Source organism: Octopus sinensis, linkage group LG6 (genome assembly GCF_006345805.1).
Source record: "Octopus sinensis linkage group LG6, ASM634580v1, whole genome shotgun sequence".
NCBI lineage: Eukaryota > Metazoa > Mollusca > Cephalopoda > Octopoda > Octopodidae > Octopus > Octopus sinensis.
In genome coordinates, this window is record NC_043002.1 from 47,208,028 (window position 1) to 47,220,527 (window position 12,500).

Sequence of the window (12,500 nt, forward strand, 5' to 3'; positions counted from 1 at the left end):
AGGCCTATTATTTTCATAAAATCTTCACTTAACAAAATGTTCTTCTAACTTGCACTTCTTGCTAAGTTAAGATCATTAAGAGTCACTAGAAACATTTTTCAAATAGATTGCAGTGGTAAGAAAACACTGGAATCTAGTTTGCTTCTTTAATGCACTGTGTAATAGTATAATTTTCCAGTGGAAGTTATTGCACTTCATCCAGGACTTTTTACTAAAGAAATCTGTTTACCTGTGGTCGAATAGTTCCCCAAATAAACTAGCATCATATTTTATAGGAATTAATTTTCATTCTTCAATTTATCAAACAATTATCTCAAAAATTAAATATTTCATTGAGATATTATCATCAGCATATCAGAACAGTGGGGCTGATTAAAGTAGTAGAAAATAATAGATCACTAAACCTAAAGACATTCAGTATTTAATTTTGTCCTGATACATGATGAGTTAAGATACTGTTGTGATTGGCATTTCGTTTTCACTTCTCTGAAAATTGATAAAATAAATACAAGTCATGTCCTGAAACAAATTATATCAGGTATGGTGTCCTAAAATGATTTGGTTTTAAATAAATATGCGATATTATTTTCCTCTCGCCAATTTTGGTTGAAATGGTAAATTTACATTGATATTGTTTTATAAATCCTATTTTCGCACACTTATTCTATTCACTGTAAACAAGAATATTAATTTCTGGAATAAGCGCAAAGTCATAAATATTTCGGGCTAAAGTACAGTTGTATCAATCAAATATACTATATGGCAAGTACTTCTATTTGTCAGATCTAGAAAGAGCTAATTTGAACATGGATAGATTTAAATTATATCCATAGATACAGTCAGTTCCTTTGTTCTCAGCATTACAATTTATTCCAATCTTTTGTAAGAGAAAATGTTAAATTCTTACTTTAATTGCAATATATTTTTTAGTAAATTGAACAGCTTTAAGTCAGCTTTAGACGGTTATAATTGCAAGATACCAAAGGACGTCGAAAAAGAATACAAGTCTTCACAATGTGGTAAGCTTCTCAGCATTTAAATAATATTCGCTACTTCTATTTGATGATTGGGCAACTGATGTCTTGCATTCACTTCCATAAGAGACAAATCTCTCATTCTGATTAGAGAACTTACTTTATAATAATCTTCAGCCAACGTCATTATAATCATATATAATCATATAACTTTAGTTATTTTGAGCCTACATAGCACTTGTTCAAATGTACCAATTTAAAAACTCATGTTTCCAGAAGATTCAATTAATATGCTTACAAAGGTTTTTGAAAGATGAAGTGAGAGGAAACACAAAATAATACAAAATCTATTTTGAATATAAATTCTACACAACATGATGTGTCTCTCAATAAATAAAACTTTAAACATATTAATGACATTTCAATACAGATTGCAAATCATCCCCTGTTAATCAACATCCTGTAACTAATATAGAAGACGGGAAATTTTGTAACTTCTGCAGGATCTGAACACCCCATCTACTATAAACAGTATAGTTGTAGTTACACACTGAATGTGACATCACAACTTTTGAACAACGAAATCAGTACACTTAAATTAAGTAACTACAATGGAATATCAGTGGCCTGTTAACAGGGACCTCAATTCACACAGTATTCAGGATATTCCATTATATATATCTAATATAGAAAATGGGAAAAGTTGTGAAACAGTCTATGGGATTCAAACATCACACCTACAGTTAGCCATATAGTTAGCTTTGGTGCTGCTAACCGTTATACCAAAGCGATATTACAATATTTCCCCCACCTAAATTTTTAGACTTAAATTAAGTAGCTGCGATGATATACTAATGATCTTTGTATGAAGATTTTAATCCACACTGTAGCCAAGATATAGTATGAATCACATATCTATGCCATAAAGAATATACAGTGAATCAAGTGATTTCATAAGAGCTCATTATGGCCCTTTTGTTCAAGTGGTTATAAATTTCATTAGTGGTTTCGTTATTGGCACAAATTGTCAAGCTCTTAAAATAGTTAATGTTACAAGTATAAAATCAATACTTATAGAACATCAATCTACTCATTAAATACGGAAGAACGATCATTTAACCGTGACAGTATATTTCTGAAAATATTTCACTGAGTTGGGATAAGGTTTGCACCATTTTCCCTTCCGTGGAATTTAGGCACGACTTCGTTTCTCATATGACAGAAGTATAGAACATATAAAGAGAAAAACAACTAATTTTAAATCTCTGAGCGAGAAATATTTAGTAACAGTACCTAACAGTAAAGTCCATTTGCCAACACAATGACGCAGACCTACACAGGACGATGTTACTACTGTTTAGCCCCAGGAAAACCACTTTTCCAGCTGGCTGCCGACACTTGGTCTGTGTCCATATACCATGAGTAAGGGAGTTTATTGCACCCTTTCTAGACTTAGTGATACCTGTAGACCAATGGTTTCTGGATTATTTTCCTTCTTCGGTACAGGACAATCACCGGCTAGAAATGGCAGCTACTCGACCTTGCTCATAGCATATACTTTTAAAGCGACACACAGGCGCTGATCTCGTAAAGAGAAAACAACTAGTTTTAAATCTCTGAGCGAGAAATATGTAGTAACAGTACCAAATAGTAAAGTCTATTTGCCAACACAACGTGGCAGCCCTACACAGCCGGTGGTTGTTCTGTACCGAAGAAGAGAAATAACCCAGAAACCATTGGTCTACATATATCACTAAGGCTAGAAAGGGAGCAATAAACTTTCTTGCTCATGGTATACGGATAGAGACCATGTGTTGGTAGCCAACTGGAAAAAATGTTTTCCTTAAGTTAAACAGTAGCAACATCGACCTGTGTAGGACTGCCACATTGTGTTTTTAAATAAACTTTACCATATATGTATTTTATGAAAGATGACAACGTAAGTTTTTATACAACTACTGTGTGGATAGGAATTTCAACCGTGTTTCGTGGTCTGCTACCACAACAGCTCCTTTATAGGATCCAGTTAGCTCAAGAGAGCATCAGGAGGAACCACGTCCGGTTTCGGCCCCTACTCCTCTACCGTTTTGACGTGGCGGGGCCCCCCTTTCGGAGGTGTCTTCAGCTCTGGTGATGAGTGCATGTTTTCTTTCTTCTGTTCCCACTTATTTTATGTTAAAAGTGAAAAGAGAGGAAAATAAGATAGTTTTGGAATTTTCTGCTCTTTTACTCCCCAAAAGAAAAAAAAAAAACAACAAACATGGTCTATGCAGTTTATGATGATGGTGCTATAGATGAGAGGATTGCTTATAAGAAGTGGTACACTAGATTTAGGAGCGAACATTTTGTACCGAAAAAAGGAAATAATCCAGCCAGTCTACAAATTTTTGATGATCAAACTGAAATATTGATTCTAAAAATCGTCAGGGTTGCATAACGTAGGACATCATATAGATACTCTATGTATGTCAAATGCGCATTATAAGGCTTTTAATCACTTATTTATTTGCTTTGCTTTGACATTCTGGAGTCTCAAATTTAATAAGAACAAATTTAATGGACTGCATTTTCTATGATTCTCTACTGAAGTTGAACAGGAAGAAGTTCATTTTTGAAAAGAACAATCTCAGGTGATATGAAATTGTTTGCAACCATGCAAAGCGAAAAAAGTCCTGGAGAAAATGAAACGAATCACAATGAACCACTCTAAAATCCAGTCAGCATTTGAAGATTATACTTTATATTTGATGTGATAAGAGGGCATTGTGTATTGCGAGCTCCTTCTGTAAAAGCCAGACGTTGAATTCAGACAATTATTGTTCCATTTTGATTGATGAAAGGAATCGATTGATGAAAACATCTAGACTTGGCCATTCAGTAGGGAATTGTCTTACTTTAAGACATTGTTAAACCTTATGTTTTCTTGCAGACCTGGCAGACATTCGTGTCCTACCACACCCACCATACTCAACTAACCTTGCATCTTTGGATTACCATTTATTTTGATCCCTGCAAAATTCATTTGATAAGAAAAAATTAATTATTTAGAAAGCTGTAAAAAAAACCACTTAAAATATTTCATGACCCAGACAGATGTTAAGTTCCGGAAGGATGGGATCATAAACCTACATCCAAGATGACAAAAAGTAGTGGGACAAAATAGGATATATGTGGTTGAATCATCATCATCATCATCATCATCATTATCATTGTCATCATCATCATTTAACGTCTGCCTTCAATGGTGGCATGGGCTGGACGGTGCAGGAACCTGCACGAGACTTCTGTGTTTTGGCGGGCTTTTTACGGCTAGTTACTTTTCCTAATTACAACCACCCAGGAAACTGGACCAAGTGCCTTTTACGTGACACAAGCACAGCAAAGGTCAGTTTTGGCAAAGTTTTTACACATGGATGCCCTTCTAAATCTCAACCACTTTACTGTGTGGACTGGATGCTTTTTACGTGGCAGCAGCACTGGCAGGTTCACCAAGTAACATGCAAGACAAAGGTCCTTTGTGAGGGTAGGGGGCATTGGAGGAGGTGATCTGATATTAATGAAAGGCTTAGAGAGACAGAGAGGCCGAAACAGGTGTCTTGCTGTAGGGGAGGTTCATGGTTACCAGGCCAGAGAGAGAGAGAGAGAGAGAGAGAAAGAGAGAGAAAGAGAAAGAGAGGAGACAACAGGACGACAAGAGTGAGAAGGAGAGAGATGGTGGCAAAATGCCGGGCATATTCACAAGGGACAGAGATCAGAATATAAATGGGATGGTCGAATAAAGGAAGAGAGTGAGATAGACTCACAAAGGACGGGGATCAGAATATTAATGAAGTGGTCGAGTAAAAGCAGGGAAAAATAGATGGTGGCAAGTACCAGGACATACCCTTGAGGTACAGAGCTTACCATATAAGTAGCAGGGCGTTGCCAAAGAAGCGTGAGTAGAGAGTGGCAAAGGGGAATGCAGTGAGTAGTGAAAATCTGGGTACTCAGAAGGGATGGGGACTGTTAGATAGCAATGATATAGTGAACAAGGCCGTTTATACAGGATTGGGGAGCCAGAGAATAAGTATAGTGCATGAAAGAGGAGATGTGGGGAAGAGAAGAGATATAGTTTGGTTTGTTGGAGGAGGGTGTTTGAAAGGTTTTTTTGATACACGTGGATAGAACACACTGAGCTTATAGAACTCAGTTTCACTGATGTATGCAGGTCTTCTCAAGAACCTCATATTGCTAGACATCTCGGTCCAATGTCATTTCCTCCATGACGCCCAATATCCAAAAATCGGTCCTAACCACTTCATCCCATATCTTCCTGGGTCTCCCCCTTCCGTGGGAACCCTCCACCTTCAGTGACCGGCACTTCTTTATGCAGTTGTCCTCATTCATACGCATCACATCTCCAAACCAACATAGTCTTCTCCCTTGCTTGCTGCATTTGATTTCTCTTATTCCCAACTTTTCTCTTCATACGTTTGTACTTTGTCGTACATGTACACTGATGTTGCACATCTAACAGAGCATACAGCCTTCATTTCTCTCCTGTCTACGCATGTTCTCCGTATTCAGAGCCCATGTCTTACTACCATGGAGTATAGCCATTCGCACACAAGCATCATACAGTCTACCTTTCACTCTGCGAGAGAGTCCTTTTGTTGCCAACAAAGGTAATAGCTCTCTGAACTTCCTCCATCCTATTCTTATTTTAGAATCAATACTTTCAGAGCATCCCCCGCTATTGCTAATTTGATCACCTAGGTAACTGAAATTATCTACAACCTCAAGAGAGTCTCCTAGGCATTTCAGGAAATCTAAGTCTCGTGTGCGCTTCGTGTTTATTGTTCTTGCACATCTGCCACATCTGAAGACAACTTTATCTGTTAATCTACCTGTGATTCCATTGCACCTCTTATGTACCCGTAGCTTACACGGAGTGCAGCGAATGTGTGTACTAATATATAAATGCTTTTGAATTCTACTGCAAGAAAAAACATATTAACTTTTGTTTCAATCCAATATTTTCGAAAATATCGTATCATAAACTGATGCTGAAACGGATAAAGTTGAGGGCTTTGTTGGGGAATGAATGCGTTACTTTTTAAGAACACCATTTGAATTTAGTTTTGATACCTATGAAAAATGGATTAATGCCACCATTCAATACTACCATAGATTTCCTATGGACAAAATATGGTTTATTTTTATCGTTGGTAACTTGACATTGTGATCAAATACTATTCTGGATTGACAAAAGTTCACCGTATTTAAATATTTAAGCCGTCCTCAAAACAGGAGTTTTAGAGGAATGGTCAGTGTTGTGCGAGAGTACGACGCATTCTGGTGAGTATGAACGAGGCCACTACATATAAATAATAGCAATCCGAGTAAGTGAGGTAGTTCGTGCTAGTTCCACAGTTCGTGTGTTGATAGTTCGAAGTTGGAGTTTACAGTTCGAGTTAGCGTGTTGGATTGTTGGTTCCTAAAAGATTGTTGTTACGTTCCGTGTGGTTACTGCCGAAAATCCAGTAAGCTCGTTTAGGCCAGATGGCGTGGCTAACGCAATTTCTGAGTATTATGTTTCCGCGTATTATAGAAGATACGAGGAAATTTTTAACAACGGGTGCAAGTCATGGTCGGTGGAGCAGAGAGTAAGGCTTTTAATGTGCAAGATAGCTCCTGCCGAACATGAGCGTTACTGTAACTTTATTCAGCCCCAAAAGTCGAGTGAGATTGGTTTTCAAGAAACCATGGAACTGCTTTCAAAAAGATGTTTTTTTTTGTGATAGAAGTTCATTATTCAATTCCAGAATGGAGTGTTGGAGCTTAACAAAAAATTAAAGAGGATGATTGTATCACTTACGCCAGAGTAGTCAACCGTATGTGCGAAAATTTCAAACTCCAGGATCTCACTCAGGTTATGTTCAAATCACTTATCTTCGTGCAATGACTTATAGCACCTGAAGATAAAAAAATTCGGGCAAGGAGTCTCTCGAAAATAGAGCAAGTAAACCAGAATTTATCTCTACAGACCATCGCAGAAGAATGTCAGACTATGGTAAATCTTAAACGTGATGTGAAAAAAATACAAGAGAAAGACTCTGCAAAAATTCAAATGGGTTGTCCCGGGAAGCACAATAAAAAAGTGTCAGGCCCCAATCCGTGTTATTGTGGAGGCGCACACTACAAAAACGATTGTCCGTTTAAAAACAAAATGGTGCTAAAGTTGTTACAACCTGGGAAACAAGAGTTCTCATTGTAGAACAAAACTACGAGGCTCAAACACAAACAGTTTTAAGGTGCTTTCAACGGAGAGTGATTGCAGCAGAAAAACAAGAAAATTCGTGGACCTAAAAATAATGTGAATACCAAATTACAGTTAAACACAGGTAGTGACATCTCGATTATAAATGCGGATACTTGAAAAAAAAGCTGGTAAACTGAGATTACGTAAAACTGAAAATACGCGTGGTGTAACAGGTGATAAATTACATTTTGTGGGCAAAACATGTATCGACGTCACATTTCGAGGAGAGACACGCGAAGCAAGAATATTCGTTGTGGATAATTCAATCAGTCTGTTTGGCACAGCTTGGTTAGAACTATTCGATTTATGGCACCGTCCCATAAATCTTTACTGCAATAACATAAATGGTTGTCTCGTTAAATACAAGTTTTTGGAAGAACTGAAAGAAAAATTGAAAAAAAAAATGTTCCTGCAAGTGATATCAGAATTTAGGTCTATATCCAAGTGAAAACGCTGTACCTGTATTTAAAGCAAACAGAAAAGTACCGTTCGCAGTAATCGAAATCGTAAATGAAGAGTTGGACAGACTCGACAAGAGTGCAGAATTTAAGAAGGTGGATTACTCGAAGTGGGCGGCACCCGCGGTATGTTAAAAAAAAGGATTAGCCTGTGTGCCGATTTCTCTACAGGACTGAAAGACTGCCTAAAAACATACCACCATCCAATCCCGACTGCAGAGGACATTTTTTCAGAGTTAAATGGTGGGAAAATGTTTTCCAAATTGATCCGTCTAAAGCCTATTTTGAGATAAAAGTAGATGAAAAATACTGAAAGTATTTGACAATAAATACACACAGAATATTGTACAGATACACACGATTACCTTTTGGATTAAAAGTAGCACCAGAAATATTCCAGAAAATCATGGATACTATGTTATCTTATTGTGAATTTGCAATCCCGAACCTGGACAATCTTTTACCAAGAGTAATTCTCATGAACAGCATGTGGAACACATAAAAGCTTTATTTAAGAAAATTAAAGTTTACGGGTTCACTTTGAGTGAAGAAGAATGCAAATCCTTTCTACCCCAAATTAAATACTTTGGGTAAATAATTCATAAGAGTGGTAGACGTCCTGACATGTTGAAGGCAGACGCGATAAGGTATATGCTTGCGCCGACAAATATTCCAACTTTTCAAGCTTTTCTTGAGCTGGCAAACTACTACCAAAACTGCATTCTTAATATGCACTAGTTAAAAGCTCCATTGAATGACTTATAAAAAGGGGTAAAGTGGAATTGTTCCAGAACACTTTTGAAGAAATAAAAATATTTCTAATCTCAAACCTGTCGTTAGTACATTACGATCCCGAAATGGACATCATTGTAGTGTCTGATGCTTCCGAGCATGGATTAGGATCAGATCTACATCATAAAAACGAAGACGGAAGTACAGAACTAGTGGTTCATGTTTCGCGCTCGCTAAGAGCGGCAGAGAAGAGGTATAGTCAAATTGAAAAGAAGGCCCTAGCAATTATTTTTGCTGTTAATAAATTTCACAGATTTCTGCATGACAAAGTTTTTTTTTATTGCAAACAGACCATAAATCTTTGCTGCCGATTTATGGGTCTACAAAATGGGTTACCGACTCATACTGTAAACCACCTGCAACGTTGGGGTGTAATATTACTAAATTATAATTTTAAAATGCAATACATTTCATCGAAAAAAGTCGGTCATGCTGACTACGTTTCGAGATTAATTAAAAAAAATATGAAACCACTAGAAGAGACTTATAGCCGCACTCCAGGCAGAAGGTGAAATTAAAAGTGTTCTGACGAACATTACGAAGAACTACCAGTGACAACACAGTATACAAGAATGCAAATTGTAGGTGATGAGTATATTACAAAAATAAAAGACGCTTTAAAAATAAACAGAATATAAATACAGGTGCCAGTAGTTTTTACAATTTACGATATTCTGATGTATGGCCAGGTTTTGTACACAGACAAAAGAGTATACTTTAGGATAAGTAGCAAATGGGATGTATAATGTAACATCGATGTCGTTTTGAGATGTATAACAGTTATGTATTACAAGGGAAAAGGACTAATATTACTATCAAATCCAGGCCACAGTATCAACTTGCCAGAAGCCTATTTTATTTTCTAGGATTTTCATAACTTAAAACCAAAGAAAAAATATATATTTCTGATTTGGAGAAAATTGTTCCTATTGTAGTGTAAAGTAGTGTTGCTAATGTTGCAATTTTAATTTAATTTCCTCCCGTGCTGTTCATTTCAATTTACAATGTAAATATTCTCTAGAAATATAGAGATATCAAAATTTTACCATTTTTATCTTTAAAATATTTCTGTTATTATTTGTACTGTCTTATCATTTGTTTCATACTAACTATCATGTTATTTCTATACTTGCAATATATGCAGACATTCGTTGCAACAACGCCAGATCGTGCACCACAAAGAATAACCCAGATGGTAGTAGAGATGAAATGTGCAGGTAGATATTTCAATTATTATTATTATTATTGAGCAATTGTATACTGTCAACTTAACGTGACAGTCCCATAATGGGAATTACCACACCGCTATTTAGCCCTAGGAAGATTCAACGCTTCCTGTCGGCCTTGACACATTTCCTATGACCTTATGTTTACAAAGAGGAGACAAGCACCCCCAACAGCTAGACCTGCAACCACAGACATGTTTCTGAGTCTTGCTCTTTGAGATATTTATAAATTTAATATTTCTAATTTTGGTGATCAGTGAATATACTTCACCGAAGAAAAAAAAAATATCTGTTTACAAAGTCTAGACAGGTATCTTCAGCTGCAGGCTTTGCTGCTCCAGACTGATAACGAGCAAGACTCAGAAACATGTCTCTGGGTGCAGGCCTAGCTGTTGGGGGTACTTGTCTCCCCTTTGTAAACATAAGGACACAGGAAATATGTCAAGGCCGAAAGGAAGCGTTGATGCTTCCTAGGGCTAAATAGCGGAAGTGTAATTCAGCAGTTGGTGCTTGAAATGGATGCATTGTGTGAACATTTCTTGACAAGTATTCAGCGAGCAAGGCCTAGTATATATTTAAAGTGTTCGCACTCGCTCAACGATGCAGATCTTGCAGCGCCCGCTCCTATTATTGTGGGGGCCCAGTTCTTCTAAGATATTTTTTCACTTGATATCATATGGGTCCCTTGATCTTTGAGGTGCCAAACATAACTGGCCAGGGACATGACGAAACGTCTTTCTGGGACCTTGAAGGTGCTTGCAGAAACGGCGCCTGAATTTTTGTGCGAATAAAATCGTGTTTTAAATTCATTTCGATACCCAGAATATAGGAAGAAGACCAGCCTGGCAAAATATGTCTGGGAACTAAAAGAAAAAGAAGCCCGACCTTTCAACGTGTCATGGAGCATTCTAGATAGAGCGGTACCATACAGGCACGGGACACACAAGAAAAATTTTAAGTGCAATCTTTGTTTGTTAGAGAAATATTTCATTTTATTCAAAGACAATAATTCTTTGAATCAAAGAAGCGAACTTTTGAACTCATGCAGGCACGCAACCAAATTCAAAATGTCGAACATAAATATCCCATATGGATAGCGTATATTTTGTATTTTTGATTCTTGGGCTAGTCTTTAATCACACCGATGGATTTGTTTCGCGCTATGCGGGTTTCATTCTGCATAGCAAAGTCTTGTGCATATATTTTGTTTATATTTTGTTTATATTTCGACATATTCCTTAGGAAAAACCTTCGACTTAGTTTACTTCATTTTATTATATTGTATAGGCTCACTTTGGTAAATTGATTTATAGATAATCCAATATAGGGTGTTATATTTTGCATGTCTTTCGTCTAAATTCTTATTATTATGCACTCAGCAATTTTTAAAAATAATGTGAGTATGTGTATTGGCATGAATATGTATTTGTAAGCATACGTCTACGTATATGTGTAAGTCAGCGTATGTTTGTACTTAAGCACATACATACACAAATGTATGTGTATGCATGTATCCACTTGGACTTGTGTGTTTGCGTACTTGTCTCTATATATGTATCCGTATATGTGTATTTACTGCTTACATAATTTGTATACGAACATTCGTCGCGTATAGCCAGAATGTTATTATTTTTTCTTCATTCCTTTTCTCTTTTTCTTTTTTCTCTCTTTTACTTTCTTTCGTTTTTTCTCTCCCTATTCGCTACTTATATAGAGCCCTGTAACTTTACGTCCCCCTCCCCTCCCTTACTTACGTCTTTAGCTTTCTATTGGATACAAGTGATTTTTGCATGCGAGCTAGATTGCATATACATATGTGTACATGCATTTGTGTGTATATTTTCGTTTTGCATTTATATGTCTGTATATGTATGTGGTCTGTGCACATCTATCTGTGTATGTTGATATATATATGTATATTAATAGTTTAGTATGAGTATGTATTGTGAAATATTTTAATATATTTTAATATTTTAATTTCAATTTCTATGTTTTAATTATATTTTATTTATTAATGACAATATGTATTTTAACCAAAGATTCGATTTAAGGTTTTTCCTCGACTTTTATAATTTTATGTTGAACTCATTTTTGTTTATCGCTCGCATATGACCGTTATTTGAAAGGACCAATCAAACAAGTCCATTTTTAAAGGTGTAACGTTTATACTAGTCTTGATAGAATTGTCATATCGGTTCTATTTTAACAAAACTGTCCGATGAACGGGAACGTGAAACTCCGAGTTACAGGTTTCGTTGAATTTCTGCTGCTTTTAAATAAAGCATATTACTCTACCCCTGGTATTTGAGTACTCTTTTTTCCACCTTGTTTCACATTTATGTGTTTACTCGGTATATATATATATTATATATATATATATATATAGATATATATATATATATATATATATATATATATGTATATATATATATATATATATATATGTAGATATATATATATATTGTTATTATATATATATATATATATATATATATATATATATATACATATATGTATATATATATTATGTATATATATATATATATATATATATATATGTATATATATATATATGTATATATATATATATATATGTGTATATATATGTATAATATGTATATATATATATATATATATATATATATAGATATATATATATATGTATATACATATATATGTGTATATATATATATATATATATATGTATATATATATATATATGTATATATATATATATATTATATATATA

General features: G+C 35.3%; 1 protein-coding gene across 1 annotated transcript in view; it reads left to right on the plus strand.

The window, feature by feature from the left end:
- LOC115213476 overlaps positions 1–12,500 on the plus strand; it is a 78,791-nt gene that overhangs the window by 40,297 nt on the left and 25,994 nt on the right. Inside the window, exons 9-10 of the mRNA XM_029782469.2 lie at positions 931–1,019; positions 9,670–9,742. Coding sequence (XP_029638329.1) covers positions 931–1,019; positions 9,670–9,742 — 162 coding nt within the window. The remainder of the gene's footprint in view (positions 1–930; positions 1,020–9,669; positions 9,743–12,500) is intronic.